The 18,669-nt window shown below is 40.3% G+C and overlaps 1 protein-coding gene across 1 annotated transcript; it reads left to right on the top strand.

Annotated features, from left to right (window-relative positions):
• Positions 1–1,959: 1,959 nt before the first annotated feature.
• LOC145498461 (uncharacterized) lies at positions 1,960–18,621 on the top strand. Its single transcript, XM_081478392.1, has 19 exons — positions 1,960–2,054; positions 4,184–4,738; positions 4,905–5,201; positions 7,517–8,228; positions 8,330–8,649; positions 10,038–10,364; positions 11,135–11,442; positions 11,683–12,010; positions 12,354–12,659; positions 12,962–13,351; positions 13,454–13,577; positions 13,987–14,186; positions 14,497–14,681; positions 16,199–16,289; positions 16,530–16,741; positions 16,937–17,148; positions 17,276–17,316; positions 17,537–17,633; positions 18,422–18,621. The coding sequence occupies exons 1-19, from the start codon at positions 1,970–1,972 to the stop codon at positions 18,606–18,608; spliced, it is 4,977 nt and encodes a 1,658-aa protein (XP_081334518.1). The 5' UTR covers positions 1,960–1,969; the 3' UTR covers positions 18,609–18,621.
• Positions 18,622–18,669: the final 48 nt, after the last annotated feature.

The following is an 18,669-nucleotide window of genomic DNA, read 5'->3' as shown; positions in this document are numbered from 1 at the left end:
GATCCTTTTCGGCTCTTTGGTAGCGACGACATTTGCATTTCTTCTCTCCTGCGAAGTTTGTTTGATTAGGCTCTAAAAACATGGAATTTTTCTCAACGCTCGCCACTTTCCTCCGGCGCTGTGTGATTACTTAACTGCCGGCAGAGGTACGTAGTGGTGAAGTCATATGATAGTCATACTTTTTCTCTGGGATACATTAACAACGCTTCAAAAATACGATTCGTTCCCAATTTACAAAAGTTTTGCCTCTTCAAAAGTTTGCTTCTCTATCTTGGAAGATGACAAAAGAACAGGAGGGGCAATGAGTTAGACGCTCGAAAGGAGATTTCTCCATCTTCCTATCCCAGATTTCACCAACCAACGATACACAACATTCACAAGTTGTTCAGTAGTGGGCCAAGTTCGATATATCAGTATTCTAATATGGCTCGTAGGCTTTTGGGTCAAAATTACAAATCTTTTAAAGTTTCTTTTGTCTCTCAATTTCCAGAAGAGAAAACCAGAAGAGAATACAAAGAAATCACCACCAAATATAAAAGTTTTTCCTGAAGGCCTCGGAACCATGCTAGAATATTGATATATCCAATGTGGCCTATTCGCCGTCTTCTTAGAGGCGTAACTGCCATATTCAAGTCTTGAAACCAAATGTATGGCGATCTTTTCATCAGAATTTAATGCAAAGTGCTGCCTTACTCAGTTTTAGATCTCTCGTCATAATCCGTTAGTTTCCAGAGTGCACGTGCGTCATCGTCTGTACTGTTTGCTGGATCTGTGGCTCCTAGTGGGCAGTTGATAGTAAATTGTAGTTAGTGACAGTACTTTGCTTTTACAAGAGTTTTCAGGACTGCTCCGATGTGTTGCAGTCACACAACAATAGCGTAACATATGATTTTTGGCCCAAATATGTCACGTTTTAGTCCCGGTTAAAGCTTTTTTTTAGCTCAAACCGCAAATGAGGGCGAGAAACAGAAATCGACGACAGTGAGCAACATAATTATAATACAATATAATAATATGAAACATATTTATGCTTGATGACCAATGCTGCAGCGTTTAATTCATCCCTACATATGGGGTAACAGATGAGTGCGTTTGTAAATCATTGTAGCACAAGAAAAACAAAATATAGGTTTCTGGCATTTTCGTCGCCTCATCTGCCATACTGAGGAAACAGATCCGCAGAGAGAGAGAACAAAAAAAAAAAAAAAAAAAAAACTAAAAACAAAACACAAAGACCAGCATAAAATAATTATGGGCTAAAAGAAAAGTTCCAGTGAATAAATTGAATGAAACATCCAATGATTGAGACACACGGATTCAACATGTACAATATGTGCGCTAAGCTACCTCATTACTAATCCACTGCTATTTTTTTTCTTTTTATTCAATCGAAACGAAACAGTTGTTGAAAAACAAAACAAACAGGCACAATTAGTGATATGTGCTAAATTATGTCTTCTCAAGTTTTATCTCCCACAGCTTATCAGCTTTGCATTAATTTTTTTCCTCTGGCATGTTCTAGAGTGTTTTAAATACATTTTTCAGGTTCAGTTTGGGGTGTCATTTGCAGTTTTTCCATTTAAGTTTTCCCTTATTAACAGCAACTGGCCATAAAGTGGTTTTTGGTCGTCTCCTTTTGTAAATGCGTTGTGCTTGTATACATGTACGTACCAGATGTGGACTTGCTTATTATACAATAGTGTGAATACAGTCCAAAAGAAGAGCCTCTCTGCTGCATTCTACTGCATTCTATGATAGCCGAATTTTTTTGACGCTCAATCAAATTTATTTAGTCAGCACGAATTGCCCGTTTACCACTCAGTAGGTAAGACATAACTATTTAAATAAAGTAAACCAAGCCATATCTATTCTCTCCCTTGATCAGCTTTCATCCATTGCTTCACATGATTTGCATGCATCTGAAAAAAACGAATGCTATTTTTTTTATTTTTCAGGCAAGCTGTTTCCAATGTCTGCTCTAAAAACCATGAGCTGCTTTCAAATCTTCGTCACTTCCTTTTGTTGCCTTGTGATTCTTTGTGACGCGGACAGAGGTAAATAAGCATTAATGAGTCGAAGTCATTATTTAATTGAAACTTTTTTCAACTTCCTTTGTGGAATGCTTAAGCCCATGGGTCAGCTTACGGAATGTGATTATAGAAACGGTTCAGTAATATGTAGCACCAAGGAAAATCAACCCTGTCAGACCGGAGGGGCGGGAGAGTGACGGCGCTGATTTTAACCGTTGTCAAATTTGCCACTTTATCTGAAATCAAGAGATTAATCTTTAAACAATTGGGTGCGGCATGTTATTGTCCTCAGAACTTGATGTTTCCACCGCAACCATAATATGACAGGAATGCGATACCCAAATTGTTTCTATAAACAAAATACTTATAATGAAGTTAGTGTTCCACATTTCTTCGACTTAGGAGCACCGTGTCGCTGATTTTGATTATTTGAGTCATCTTTGGTGATTTCGTCGAGTTTTGGAAAAAGTCAAGATATCCAAATTGGGGCATCCAAGATGGGGGCTGTTTGGAGAACACGCCAAAATAACCATGTGATAGATGTCATCATCCAATGTGGCTTACGTCAAATTAATGAAATTGTTTTTAATGAAACGAGTGCTATCTAGTTTAATCATCGTTATTCTTGAGGCTGGGTACGGTAAGGGGGAAAATACATATATATCCCGCTCCGGGACTAGAGTTAAGGCAATCCTTGGACGTACATCCAAAGACATCTCCATGGCGATATAACGAAAGGGGAATTGATGAACTCTATTAGGTACCTGTAAGACATTGATGAGAAACTCTAGATAGCTCTTAGCATTCTTTACAAGTACAATATACTCTCGAATACGACATATCTTTGGATCTTACTATTTTTTCAAAAAATCTGAATATGCTGTAAATTTATACATAATTAATACTAACTGACACAAAAAGTATTTATTGTACAAAACACTGACCACATTTTCCCTATTGTTTGTCCGAGGACTAAAGATAACATTGGCATCTACTCACGTACGCTGAAAAGTTGATAAAAGCTGAGAGACTGAAAACATGACAGGCTAATCTTTTAGCTAAAAAAAAATCGTTGTTAAGGTCCGGTAATACGGGCAACATTTTTCTTCATCTTGTCTCGCAACATTGTTGCATTGCAAGTGGAAACCCTCTGTTATGCGTATTACCACTTTTGTGACCAAGTTGTCTCGCAGGATAATACAGTGTTGCAAGTCTGGGGAATTCTTCATGACAATTGGTCAATCGCATGTAAACAAAGATGTCGCCTTCTTTCATGTAATTTAGCGTTTCGAAGAACTTCCATTTTGATCTCTGGCCGTCATTCTCTTCTTAATGTCCTTTGCCAACAAAGTTCTCTCAGTATGAATCTGTCGTTTCAGATAGCTAGGCGAAAGGTTGTATTTTTGCGACAGTTCTTCCAAGCCTTTTGCCTTTCGCTGCTTCTTTTGAAGGGACAAACGAGGTGTCCCAAAAATTATTATAACCCTCGAGGTCTGTATAAGGCAAATCTATGACTTTCCGAGAGTTTCTGGTCTACTTCGAATTCAGGCTCGTCTTCACCGTCCGCCATGTTTTTTATTTGCCGCGTTGCCGCGTTTCGCGACAGCCAGTCACAAGCGTTGAATTCAAATTTGTTGCGAGACAAGTTGTAGCTTCAGTGGTAATACGAGCAACAAAACTAAAATTTTTGGCAGAAAGTAGAACTCGAGTCTACTTTGCGCAACATGTTGCCTCAACTTGGAACACTGTATTTTGCTGCGAGACAAGTTGGTAATAAACGTGGTAATACGCCTAACAATGTGTCTCAAGTTGCAATGCAACAATGTTACGAGACAAGTTGAAGAAAAATGTTGCCCGTATTACCGGACCTTTAGTGAATTGTTCACGATTTTTGTCAGCTTATAGCATCATGGAAAAAAAAAGGGACCAATCAGTTACAATTATCAGAAGCCTCACACCATCGACCGAATTTTGGTGACTCTGGGTAAAACTTAAGTTTAAACTGAGTTATCCAACTCTATCTTAATTCCTAGTCTACAATTTTCCTCAGAGGGAGTTCATTGTTTGCTTATTATTTCTACTAAGGTTAATCAGAAGCTAATTCATAAAGCATTATGATATTCTGATTATTTGATTTATGTTTGTATTTACAGATACCAACCCATACAGTGATGGAGCGCATATTGCCTTTCTGTTAGATGGGAGCGCAGCTGTTTGGTGGCCTGAGTACCAGATACAAAAAGAATTTGTGATGCGAGTTATGTGGGAGCTCGAAAATTACTCGACCCAGTTTAATGCTGCAGTGGTTGAATACAGTGACGAGGCCACATTGTTGATTAACTTTACTCAGAGATTTGATTTACTCAATAATTTGCCAGAAAAGTCTGGTGGATGGCCGCAAAGAATAGATAAAGCTCTAACATTCACATCGAAATATGTTTTCGCGAGCACAGGGCAGGACATTCCAAAGATTGCCATTCTGTTTGCTTATAGTGAATATCTACCACCCGGCTTTCATAGCAAAGCCTCTGAATCACTGAGACAAAAAGGAGTCCGCATTTTTGTTGTCGAGATGAATAACATAAATCCAAGAGAGGAGCTGCTGAGTATTACAGAGAGGGAGGATGATCTGATACGTACGTCGTTTTTTGAAATGTATGATGATTTTGATAGTATGGAATTGGTAACTAAAGTTCTGTTGGCAATTGGTAAGTATTGAAATGCTAATATTTACGCAGTGCTGCTCTATTTATTTCAATTTTCATTCTTTCATTCGTTCGTTCTTTCCTTTATTCATTCATTCATTCATTGATTTAAAAAAAGCGCTCGAGAGAGGGGGAGAGAGATCTTGACAATTATGTATTTATTTCCTAGATAATCCATCGATTCAATTAGCTCAAGATGTAAGCTTTCTGTTTGGTGGAAAAGCCTCTTTGACGTGCATCGCATCGGGCTGGCCCCTTCCAACAGTCAAATGGTTCATGAATGGTGACGAGCTTACAAATGGTGATGTGAACCAAACTATTTCTCTAAGAGAGGGAAAAGACGAAAAGCAGCTCAATTTATCTCTTTATATTTCCGAAGCCAACATGAAACATGCTGGAAATTTTACCTGCGAAGCTAAAAACAAGTATCACACGAAACGACGTCATATTCAAGTCTCACTAACTTGTAAGTAAGGTTACAGTATCTGTGACACAGCACTTGATTTATACAATGTCATGTACTTGAATACGTCAAGTAAATAATACTCACTAAGTGTTGCAACCAATAATCATTTCACATATTTTATAGTTTACTATTTCTTTTGGGAACACCTACCCAACTGGACGCAAGAATATTAATACAGATGACGTCACTCGTCACCGAAATTAACTCACGATATTCTTTAGGGACGGACCATTAGAAAAGTGATGGGGGGAGTGGGTGGGATTTTTTCAGCTCGCAGGAATTTTTTTCACTTCCACTGCCTCTGCAGGATTTTTTTTCGGGTTTAAGTTCCCTGCACGAATATTCTACTGTCGCAATCTTAATCTTGGCACTCGCCACAATCTGATTGCCTGGAACAGGCCTCAAAGAATTATTTTTTATCTTTCACACAGTCATTTTGCTTTACTGTCAAAATTTTACTCCGGTGGAAGTATCAGACACATTTAAGTGGCTATTACCAAACTGATGGAGCTACGTTGCATTTTTTGTTTGATGTTAAGGGAAATATAAATTTTATTTACACTGTACTTATGCCCTTTGTAATGAAATTCATTCTTGGCATGCAGTGAATTAAGGTTTAGTTAGGATTCTATGAGCGACCGTCCAGCAACAAATATGGGGCCAAAGGACCTATTCCGCTAGGGGGGTCTGGGGGTATGCTCTCCAAGAAACTTCTGCAAAATTGAAGCGTTTTGGGGGCGTTTTCCACGATTTTCAGCCGATAAATTTTATGTATCGATTGGACTTGAATGATAATGCGTCATTTACTTTGTCAAAAACCTAAAATAGATTGAAACAGCCCATAGTAGATGCTCAGTTGTCTACTAAATGCATCATGATGTCTTTGTTTACGATGTTTGTCCAACGTTGATCTTAGCGGCCATCTTAGGGGAAGTGTTACGGTTCGCCATGCCGGTGTGCACAGCTGTCCACAATCCTCATTTATACGTGACAGTTGTACAATCGCTCCTATATCTCGAAGCTTTCAAAACACGGTATGTGCTTGCTTAATTGCAACAAATCAAGCAGGATGGCTGTTTATAGCACATGGTGTTTTTTTACCACTTTTAAGAAGATGAGGTTGCTGTGCGCAAAATGTATCATACTTGAAAGGCAGGAAAAATGTTTGTTTTCCTAATTGTAGAGAAAATCAGGTCCAAGAAATTAAAGCTGCAGTATAAAGTGGCTGCCGAGGTGCCCTTCAGGCAATTCACTCTGCAATAATTTTTTTTCCTTCACTTCCCCTTTGCACGTTTTTTTTTTTTTTAGTCACCCTTCCTTGCATGATTATTTGTTTTGTTTTTCCCCCACCCCTCCATCACTTTCCTAACGGTCCGTCCCTTATACCCAGCTAGGAGATCATACCATTTATTTTCAATCCACCCAGCCAGTATGATATATTACGGTAGCTCTTGTAACCTTTTTATGAAAAGGATGTCCTCGCTTAATCGTTATATTGAACTTCTGTGGAAGTCTTTGCAGTGCCACAAGAGTGGAAGTCACCCATACATGTATTAAATGTATGTGGTTTTAATAAATTCATGATCTTCTTTAATATGCAATGATTCATTAAACCCATCAGAGTCACTAAGATGCAGTTATTGTCAATTCTCGTTTAAACGACAGGCAGAGAGACAGGTAGGCAGGCTGTCAAACAGACGGATTGTGCATGTTCAAGGCTACTCAATGACTTGTTACATTTCAATCAGGATCTTAGGCTGCGGCCCTTTAGTAAGCACCACTGACAGACCGTGAGAAAAAGATCAATGTATAGAATTAGTCACGCCTAAAAGCGGAATTCCCGATTACGATAAGTTAACCATAAAGGAAAGAAAGCACTTGTTTTTCTTGGGCCAGAAACCCGACGACTGATCGATTTGTATGTTGGAGTCACCGCGGAATACACCCTTTGTGCAGTCAACACCATTAAGGGACCTTGAGCAAAGGGTTATTACTTATGCATTAGCACCCACTTTCATCGACTCAGGCTTGGTTTCATGTAGTGTCCCTTTCGATGATCAGGGGCCTGTTCCTCCGACACAAGTTCCGAAACTTCATTGTCGCTGATCGCTCGTTATACTTTGCTTAAAGCTACACGTTTGATCTTTCCAATCCCTATGTTTCCGTACTCTTGTCCGCTTTGTTGCTGTTTTGCTGCTGCTGCAGTTTCTGCTGTTTTAATTGTTGTTGTCGCTGTACGTATTGCGGTTGTACCAAGAACTATGATAATTAATGACATTTTATTGTCTTCTTTCCTCTTCGCGTGTATACTGCAGGTCCACCAGAACACTTCACACTCACCACTTCGCCTCCTCGAGTTGAACGAAGAGGAAATGCAACTTTAAAATGTGAAGTTAAAGGTATGGATCTCCGACACTTAAATTCTTACTACTGGCATTGGAGATTCAACGAAAAAGAAATTAAAGAGAACGAAAGATACAAGATGCTTTACAGCCACCTGCCTCCTAACGTTTGTCAGCAGTCAAAAGGGTGGGCCGTTCTCCAGATCATGAACATTTCAGAAGACGACTTGGGACAATACGAGTGTGCCTTGCAGTTGTCCAACATAACACTCGCAGAAAGCGATATTCCCCTTTACGACGTTGGTAAGCATTTTATGCGTATGTTTAATCTTTCAATCTTGGATATCATAACCCACCTCGCCTCGCCTCACTTCAACTTGCCTCACGTCAGCTCACCTCTTCCTCATCAACTCAACTCCTTACCTTACCACACTTCCTATCACCTAAACACTCCCAACGTCACATCCCACATCCCTCCGTTCGCATTACTTTATCTCATCTCACCTCATTTCACTTCTCGCCACCCAAACTCAACTCACCTCAACCATCATCTAGAGCCGCACCCCACCTCAGTTAATCTATCCTCTCCCTATCCTATTTTACTTCATGCACCTCACCTCACACTTCAGCTAAACTCACCTTACCCCACCCGAACCCAATTCACCTCTCAACCCATCTCACCTTAGCTCAGTTGACATTTTTGGCCTAAACGTGAAGCAGGATAAAAAAAAGTCCACCTCTCTCGCATTGGATACGTGTCACTTCAATAACTAATTGATAAGTAAGTTTGATATTTATAGGAGTTTCTAAAGTACCATCACGCCCTATAATTGTGACCTCTGAAGTAATCAAGTGCGGACATGCAATTAAAGTGGAATGGATACCTCCACTCAAAGCAAAATCTAGAATAAGTTCAGTTAGTGGATATGAACTTGTGTTAACATCACAAAGCGATTCTATCCACCAGACCATTAACTTCTCGAGTGAGGTGCGTTCCCATGAGTTTGATGGGCTCAAGGTTAATGCAGTTTATAAAGTGAATCTACGAGCAAAAAACTCTAAGGGCTTTGGTCTCTCAGCAGAAGATCAGATAACAACAGCTACAGGTAAGGCCAAGAAATGAATAACTTTATGGATACGGTAGTTTTTGTTTGCTGTTATTGTCGATATTGCTTTGCTATTTTGCTTAATCAAATAAACCCTTAAGCTTGCAAGTTCAAGGTAGGGGAGGGGAAGGGGTGGATGCCGCTCCCCAGAATGGCTTTTTCTTTTGTTTTTCAGAATTTTGAAAGTTTATTCACTTTGTCAAGAAGAAAATGTTAGTTGCCGTTCATTTATATCCCTCGCCGAAATTTCGATATTTCTTGTTTTTCTGCATCAACTGACATTGCCATGATTAACGCATTTTGACATGTAGGTTTAGCCAAATTTTTACTTTTCATGAGCAGAGTTGCGGAATTAAGACTTTTTTTGCATTCCTCCACTTTTGGATCTACATTTGAACCTCGCCATTGGGAACCCTCATGGGAATTGAAAAAAGTCTGAGATAGCGGTAGCTCGAAAACGGCTATGGTCAAAGAATGAAAGGCTCCTAGGAATTGGTTTACAGCTCGTAATAAAGGGGAATTCGAAATAACCGAGTTCAAATTAGCAGGGTCCAACTGTGTTTCCATCAATTTACATTATTTTCTGACTTTTTTTAAATAACAAAAAGGAAAGTCGAAGATGGAGGATCCCAGAAGTCAACAAAAGATATCTCATCTTGTAGAGCAACCCGAGGGATGTCTATGGAACTGAAATCCAGGAATTGGATTTTCATCCAACCCCTCACATTTCGCCTTGTAACTCGTTTGGATATTAGTTTGTGATGATTTAGAGTGTATAATTTCCTTTCGTGATTTCCAAGGTCGGAGTTCACGATTGTGGCATTGTCAACTTAATTCTACAATTTTGCAAGCAGCTTGGTTTTTTTATGACTTATCAGTAAAACAGGATCATTAGGTTAGTCGTGAGGATTTCTCTCACAGTACAATGACTCTCTCCAACAAGAGTGTGGACAAAAACTGGTGTACTTTTATTGAAAACGAAGCCGCTGTGAGTCAACTTAGTCCAAAGGAAGATTTGAGCATTGTATCGTTTCATGGTAACTTAGATGTATACACTAATGGGAAACTACAATGGTTGACAAACGTTCTTGGGACACTAGTGCAATGCAATGAATTACCTGTAAGTTTGAAAAAGCACCGCTGTCCTTTAAAAAATGCCTTGCTGTCCCCGGTCCACCCCCACCCCACCTTCCCACGCATTGCGAAGTTGAAACTCGGGAAAAATTGCAGGTGCTATTTTTCAACATTGTTTGTGGGGTGGGGGGAAAGGATAGCCAGGTGGAATTGTATTCACACAAGACTATTACTTTGGCTGTGTGTAAAAGTGCCGAAAGTGCAAATTTGTCATAAGACTTTTGTCCATGACTGTAGCTTTCTACTTATTTAAATGTTGATTGTTACTTTTCTTGCAGATGTACCCAAGTCGTTTATGGTCCACGCTGTTCCATTGGGCTGCAGTGCTCAGCTGTCCTGGGACACTCCCTCGGTTAGCAGCTGCCCAATAACTCGATACACTATCCACCATAGGAAATCAATGACCAGTTCAATTGAAACCGGTGCGTGGCTAACAACTATCTTGAATGCGCCAGACATTCATAAACATCGCCTTTGGTTGAATTGTAGCAAGAAGTATGACATCATGGTTTTTGCATGGAATCAACGAGGGCACAGCGACTTCAACGAGAAATCGGTTGTATCTGTCCTAGCTGACACAGGTACCGAATTCTGTCATGATAACGCCCAACTAACGATATATGTGGCATTACCTAAGGTGGCAAAATCTAAATACGAAAGGTTTGAAGAAACTAGAAACTAGATAGAGAAAATGATACAACACGAGAATAACAGCACCTCCTTTTTGTAACGAATTCCAGCACAAAAGTAAGATTTACTCGATGCTGCAAGTTATAGTCAAGCGACTACATAGATTTTTGTCATTCAATCATTCACAGGAAGCGAAATGCCAACTGGAAGCCTTTCTTATTATTTAGAAATTTTAAGTCAAATTCCCTTGAAGCAATTCGCCAATATCAGACATAGTTTTGTCTTCGCCATTGTCTACAAATTAGGGAGCAACGTAGTAGTATTTAAATAGCAGAAGAGACAGAACAAATATTTAAGGACAGATGTCAGGAGCCACTTAAAAAAGTAGGTCAGAGGTCACGCCCTTTAAATTTGAGTTCCGTCTGAAAAATCGTGCTCTTTAGCTCTTCGGTGCCAACGTTCGGATCCTATAGACATGTGGGCGTGGTGTGCAACATTCGCAGATAGATTGGTAAAAGTAGTATCTTAGGATTACATATGCTCCAATGATAAAGAGTGACGTAAATTTGGATTGCTGCTTTCGACTTGTGGACAATATTTCCAACAGACGTGTAACAGGATGCCATTTTTTTTTTATTGTGGTTCCACAATCGCTGCAATTGCACGGTTAAGTAAGTTGGGAATAATCTAAAATAAGATTCTTTTGCCCTCTGTTTGATAGGTGTTCCGTTTAAACCGTTGCTGGACATCAAAAGGAAGCAATGTGGCACGCTCGAAGTCATTTGGGCGCCATCAACCTTAGATTCTGGCGGAGGCCCGGTGACTGGTTTTCTAGTCCAGTTGAGAAACAAAAATCATGATTGGCTTAACTGTACACCCACCCCTACAAAACAAAGCTGTTTGTTTAAATATCTTCTAAGCGACACCGACTACGATATCCGCGTTCAAGCTGTGAACCAAAAGGGGTGGAGTGATATGGCAAACGCAACAATAAAGACGGCTGTTACAGGTGTGTTAATTCCCAACACTGTATAGCAACAGCATAAATAAGGTATTGTTGTTTCGTAGCTGGCCAGCTAACTGGTTGGCTAGCTGGACGAATCGATTGAATAATTTTCCATGAATGTATCGACTGTTGATCGATGGAAGTATCAAGAGAGATTTAGCAATGAACCAGCCCATGCACCTTTTTAAGTAAATACATATTGTGTTGTCACGCTCAATGGTGCCGATGCACCATTTACATCATTGCGTACAATATTTGTTTAGGCAGATACCAAAGAATCTCCTTTTCTTATAGGATCACCTGAACCACCTAAAATTCTAAGCAATCAGTCAGAAATCACTGCAAGAAATGTTACAGTGAAGTGGACAAGGCCGTTGGATAAAAGATGCAGGATTACCATGTACTCAATTTACTACACAGTGATTGGGCCAATTAAAGAAAAATCAAGAGAAATAAATATCACCAATGCAAGTGTCACCAGTTACGAACTGCACCTTCAGTATAGTAAGACGTACCAGGTGGTTGTTTTTGCCTGGAACGATCTGGGACGCAGTTTACAGAGCAATACATGGCAAGTGAAGACAGCCCAAGGTAAGAAAAATGGGAGAAATTCGCATTGTCAGTTGATCGCTGTGTCCGTTCTCTTTGATGATCCTCTTCAATATATTTATTAACAAGAAATGTTCTCATTTTGTGGGTGTGTGCTCTATATATTAGAGGAAGAGAGCTGACTTAAATGGTCACGCACTCTACCGTCGAACTAACCTTCCTACCAAATCTCACCCTACTCTTGGCATCAAAATTCACCCAAACTATTAACTGAGCTTGAAAAAAAGTTATTTTTTTTGGTTGATGTTGATAACTATACATTCTATCCTAAAATGGAAACGTACGTTACGTGCCTCCTACTGAAAAGTCACATCTCTTTTGACAGATGTTCCTTATCAACCGACCATGCGTGAGGCCATTCTTGAAGAGTGTAACTCCGTCAACGTAACGTGGAGTCCACCGCCACGTGAGGCATTGGGTGATCCTGTGACCAGCTATTTAGCACAGATACGACGATCAAGATCTCAAAACCCTTGGATGAACTGTACATCTTTGACAAATCAGCAGTCGACTTCTTGTTTGTTTCCACATCTGGAAAAATACAAGGACTACGAAGTGAGAGTACTGGCTAAAAACAAAGTTGGATACAGTTTGCCATCTGAGATTCTCAGAGTTTCAATGAAAGAACCAGGTATATTTTGTTACACAGATTCCTCATTGAGCAATACTGGAGTTTGAAGGGTGAGATTCGTCACTACGACAATTCTGTTCAAACAGTGTCTTATGCCTTATTTGCATATTAACTTACAGGCGACCGAAAATCGACGAAATACTATCGGTATTATCATCAAGAACATTTCTTTTCTTGCAGCATAATGTAGTAAGATGCCTTAAAATGACATCAAAGACAGGAAGTAGAATGCCAGGAATCTTGATCAGATTATGTTAATTACTTTTAGCGTTGGCATTCTAATATATCCTATATATTTTCAGACTCCCCAGGTAGGCCACAAATAGTTGACTGGAAAGCGACAGGATGTAATGTCATTTTAAAGTGGATTCCACCGCAACCAAATGATTGTCCAATACTCTTCTACACCATCAGTTACCGAAAACAAGAAACAACTGGTGATGCCAAGGAGTGGACTGCAATCAATATTACAGATCCAACAGTCAATCATCATGAGTTTATGTTGAATTGTACTACTACTTATGAGTTTCAGGTCACTGCCTGGAACGAGCTGGGTGGTCTTCTTTCTTTGGTATCATCGACAACAACGGACGGTTTTGCTGCGAAGGATGATATAGAAGACGTATCAACATCAAGTAATGACATGTCATTTGTTTTCATTAAATTATCCTCACAAGGACAAATCTTTGAGTTTTAAGTATGTATGTTTTGAACAGACAGAAATCAAAAACAAAATTAAATAACCTCGAGGGAGTTATACCTAGATTCATGATCTAATTTTCTCATACTTGTAGGTTCTTCAATAGTGAATAACACACTGATAATAGTCCTCCTGGTCGTCTTTATCGCTCTGGTTGTCGTCCTGCTATTCATTGTCGCTAGGCGTTGCCGAAGGAAGGAACAGCGCAAGCCAAAGAGGTGTGTTTAAGGTTTTTGCTTAGATAACAGCTCCTTTTCATTGATTTCATCTGTGATATAAACAAGTGTACCGTAAGCTTGTTTAGTTTATAACTTTTAAGCAGCAATTCGATTTTAGGCCAGAGACCAGTGGAACGAAAATGGAACGAAACTTCCGATCAAACCAGGCCAACCCAAAGGAATGACTCACCATTTTTATTCCTTTTACGAATGCACTACAAAAGTGAAATCTACAGAAGAGAGGTAGGGCAATGAACCGGTCCGACCGATTAGAGTGGACCACCTCCCGAGGTGGTCCCGAATATTCCGGTCGGAACGAACCGAAATGGACCTTCCAACCGAAATTTCCCGAATCTTTGGCATAATGAAAAGCACCCAATACTAACATAAACTATTCGTTCTGATAAAGGACTGTGAAGGATATTCTTATCCTGGAAAGGTGCGAAATTCATCCAATCAGAACGGAGTTCGTCGAAGAACTGGGTGAAGGAGCGTTTGGAAAAGTTAACAAAGTCAGCCTGAAAGAAGGCTTGGAATTCTTTAATGACAAGATGGACTTTGTTGATAAGAGTAAGAAGCCAAAAATGGTTGCGGTCAAAGAACTACATGGTGAGTATGAAAGTACATCCGCTTTCTTGCGTTACATACTCTACATTTTTCCCTGGTTTAAGTCCAATCCTTTACTATTCAAAATTTTGAAGGAAAACTACCATTCGAGCATGCGGCACTGCGTAATTCAACTTTAGGTTTTGAAATTGCGTATGGAGAAAGCATTTACTGAACCGAAACTAAAACTGTCAATCCTGTTTACGAAATATTTGAGCCTGCATGTTTTGCAGCCATGTCTATTCAAGAACATTCATTGTATCTCTAATAACAACTACGAAGTAATGATGATCTAACATCTTTCGTTACAAAGAAAATGCCACTGAAGAGCAGCGACGAGAATTTCTGGATGAGATAGAACTCATGAAGAAAGTTGGAAAACATCAGAATGTTTTAAGTTTCCTCGGCTGTTGGACCACTGCTAAACCACTTCTTCTGATTATTGAGTACGTTCCCCATGGCGACTTACTTCATTGGTTAAGACGTAAGAGAAGCGAGGTAAGACTAATGAACGTTAAACTCATTAATTATGTATGTTATTGTCTACCTGTGTAAAAAATGGATTCAGTCTCTTAGAATATCACGAAATTTTCGGCACGAAAGTTATCCAATTGTCCTTATTCGCATTTCTGGGTGGCAAAATGATAATGAGCTCATACATTCTCGGTAGAATTTTGACAATTTTTTATTATACCAGCGTAGTAATAAGTATGCAATAAGCCGGCCTCGAATTCCTTGGAACTTGTAATCATGCTATGCTTTTTCAGTATTCAGAAATGATATTTTGCCCCTTTTTGGTGGACTGGTGGACTGGTAGACTGGTGGACTGGTGCACTAATGGACTGGTGGACTGGTAGACCGGTGGAAAATTAGACCAGTGGACTGGTGGACTGGTAGATTGGTGGCCTGGTGGACTGATGGATTGGCGGACTGGTGTACTGGTGGCCTGGTGGACTGGTGGACTAATGGATTGGTGGACTGGTGGATTGGTGGACTGGTAGACCGGTGGAAAATTAGACCAGTGGACTGGTGGACTGGTAGATTGGTGGCTTGGTGGATTGGTGGACTGGTGGATTGGTGAACTGGTGGACTGGTGAACTGGTGGACAGGTGGATTGGTGGATTGGTGGATTGGTGGATTGGTGGATGGGTGGATGGGTGGACTAGTGGTCTGGTGGACTGGTGGCCTGGTGGATTGGTGTATTGGTGGACTGCTGGACTGCTGGACTGGTAGACTGGTGGACTGGTGGACTGGTGGACTGGTGGACTGGTGAGCTGGTGCAATGTTGAACTGGTGGCTTGGTGGCTTGTTGGCTAGATGGCGAAATGGCTTGATAGCCAGATGGCTTGATGTCTTGATGGCTTGATGGCTTGATGTCTTGATGGCTTGGGGCCTTGATTGCTTGATGGCTTAATGGGTTGATTGCTTGTTGGCTTGATAGCTTCTTGGCTTGATGCTTTAATGGCTTGATGACTTGATGGCTCAGTTGACTGGTGGTCTGGTGGACTGTCGGATTGTGGTCTGGTGGACCGCTGGACTGGTGGACTTGTTAACCGGTGGACTTGTAAGCGGTTGTCTGGCTTGTTGTCAGACGGATTGACGGGTTGAGTGGTTGACTTGTGTACTGGTGGACTGGTGGACTGGTGGACTTGTAGGCAGTTGTCTAACTTGTAGTCAGACGGATTGACTGGTTGAGTGGTTGACTTGTGTACTGGTGGACTGGTGGACCTGTTAACTGGTGGACTTGTAGGCAGTTGTCTAACTTGTAGTCAGACGGATTGTCTGGTTGAGTGGTTGACTTGTGTACTGGTGGACTGGCGGTCTCGTGGGCCTGGTGGTTTGGGGGCTTGGTTGGTTGACTGATGGCTTGATCGATTGTTTAATCGATCAGGGGCTATTCCCGGGTACGGTAGGGTTAAGTTACCTTTTAAGTCATTGCTATTCTACAAGGGAAGTTTTAATTATCATATCTTTAACAAAACATCTTCTAATGCATTGTAATCAACATGGTTTAGATCAATGGGTCTTCTGGGGATACTGAAGAGAACGAACTCTATGCTGGAAGCAAGACACTGATGACGACAGATTCTAGCGAGGTAAAACAGAGTCGGTTAACTTTTTTTCTATTTTTTCGTAAATCCTTTCATGATTTCTGGGAGAATGCTGCAAATGAGGCCTCATACCCAAAACGGAACCGGGAAATATCTGGTCATAATCATTGGTATTTTAGATAACCGAAACAAAGTGGAGCTTTGGCGAGGACATTTAATGGTTCCCGTTAAAACTAACGTTCGGACCATTTTACTTAAACCGGGGGTGAAAATGAAGTTAACATGGTGACGTTAGAAGACAACGACGGGCTCTCCTCTGCTCATAACGAGACAGACGAAACAGGTCTAGACGAATGTGCCATACCTTTGGTACCTTTGTCATCATCATCGGGACAGGAAGGAGATACTCCAACTGAGAAAAAAAGCGGCGGCGAGTGCAGTGAAGATTGCGAGTTATTTCATCCGGCTGATTTACTATCATTCGCCTGGCAGATAGCGCGAGGCATGGTAAGCAAAATATGTGTAGACTCATTTATCTCCAATACTTAAAAAGCCTCCAAAGTCACTCGAGGACGTCAGAATTTAGATTAAATGGGGACCAACAGTATCAAGTTAAGCAGACAGATGGAATTTCCTAAAAAAAGCTCCTTTCATGACATACAGATTGCTCTATTACTATCATTTTTTTTCCCTGTAATTTAGAATTACCTTTCCGAGAAGGGACTTGTTCATAGAGACCTCGCTGCAAGAAATGTTCTCGTTGGACACGGGAAATTGCTCAAGATTGCCGACTTCGGCTTGATGCGAGAAGTTTATCATGAGGTGTATGAAGTACAGAAGCAGAAGAAATTACCATTCAAATGGATGGCGCCTGAGTCACTTTATAAACAGATCTTCACCACTAAAAGTGACGTGTAAGTGGCTCCTTGGATTAAAAATCTAGCATTTATGTGGTAGGCATACAGTAATACGGTCATATCGTGGAATTAATTCGCAATAAATGTCATAAATCAGAGCGGATATTTTACTTTTGTTTTTCAGTTGGTCTTATGGAGTAGTCATGTGGGAAATTGCAACTGTTGGTAATTATTACTACAATACTTTTAAAACTGTCATAACAGTCGAACTTCGTTGCAAACAACTCTCCCAAGAAAAGTGTTTAAGTTTTTGATATTCATTTACATTACAAGTAAACTACAGTTAGCACTGCTTAGTGTTGTGCAATTACAGTCATATTTTTATGGTATGTACCGATAACTTCGAGGAGCAAGGCAGATGATATATCGTTTTTATTTTTTACAGGTGGCACACCTTATCCGCTGTTAGGTAACGCAGAGCTCATGAGGCGTCTGAAGACTGGTTACCGAATGGAGAAGCCTGATTTGTGCTCTGATAATTTGTAAGTTGTTTCGCTTTTCAATCTGTGAGGAGGGAAAGCTGCCTAATTATATTGCTCCAAAAACGAAACACTCGATGTATATAACCAGCGAGACCAGTGGAGAGCATGACCGACGAAGACTGACCAAGTATAGCACGGATTACATTCGACAGTAATATCCCGACCATCTCGAGCCCTGCTCATGTTTGATTTTTTAAGCTCTTTATATCCATTTTTGAATCAGGTTTGGAGGCCCTTGGTTTCTTGCCGTTCGTAAATCATCATGATATAATTCAAAATTCAACCATTTCGCGCTTACCTCGAAGAAAACATTTTCAGTGGTAGCTTCCATTTGGAAGTACACAGTGAGAGATCAAATCAGAGTTTTGGGTTTGCGATAGAACATGGAGTGTCGAATGATATTCAGTGCAGTGCCACTACATAGCAGAAATGTAATTCCTACATGTAGAGGGCTTGTCACTTGAGAGTCGAAGATAATTGGTTTTACATTACTCTGCTACAGGATTGTTTAAAAATCTCGTGTCACTTTTCCAACCACTGATAAGAAAAACCAAAACTAATCGTGAGTCACTCGCACACGTTTTCCGGCGTTTCGCGCGAGCTCACGTGAAATACATTTCCTTAGAGTGTTAGTTGGCTCATTGCATTTCTGTACTTTTTGCGATTGGCTAGAGTGATCACTTTTCCAACACTCAATTCTCTTGACAATTCTCTTGACAATCTTTATAGTTATCGGTGATGTAGGTAAACCTTGAATCCTTATTGGTTTATTTCCACTTTGATCTCAGCTACTCGTTGATGTTGGATTGTTGGAAACAAGATCAAGATGAACGGCCATCTTTCCAGGAGCTTTTTGGACGGCTGGAGCAACTGATGCTTCAAGAAGTCGAGTACTTTGATTTTAACAAGATGGACCAATGTAAAGATTATTATCAAGTAGAAGAGCCAAAATTTCAGGAAGATGACAAAAATTGAAATGGCCGCTTCTTAAGGAACCTATCTTAACTGATAACCGGCGGTTGCTTTTCAAACTAGG

Source organism: Orbicella franksi, chromosome 9 (genome assembly GCF_964199315.1).
Source record: "Orbicella franksi chromosome 9, jaOrbFran1.1, whole genome shotgun sequence".
In the NCBI taxonomy this organism is placed as follows: Eukaryota; Metazoa; Cnidaria; class Anthozoa; order Scleractinia; family Merulinidae; genus Orbicella; species Orbicella franksi.
The sequence above is the reverse complement of the archived record's forward strand: the minus strand, read 5'-3'. Positions and strand labels throughout refer to the sequence as shown.

What these genes read in the sequence shown, in the direction of transcription:
- LOC145498461 (XM_081478392.1), top strand. Translation starts at nt 1,970, where the DNA reads ATGTCTGCTCTAAAAACCATGAGCTGCTTTCAAATCTTCGTCACTTCC. An exon ending in AGTTTCAATGAAAGAACCAG is followed by an intron (nt 12,660 to 12,961) that starts GTATATTTTGTT and finishes ATATATTTTCAG; the next exon opens with ACTCCCCAGGTAGGCCACAA. An exon ending in GAACAGCGCAAGCCAAAGAG is followed by an intron (nt 13,578 to 13,986) that starts GTGTGTTTAAGG and finishes GTTCTGATAAAG; the next exon opens with GACTGTGAAGGATATTCTTA.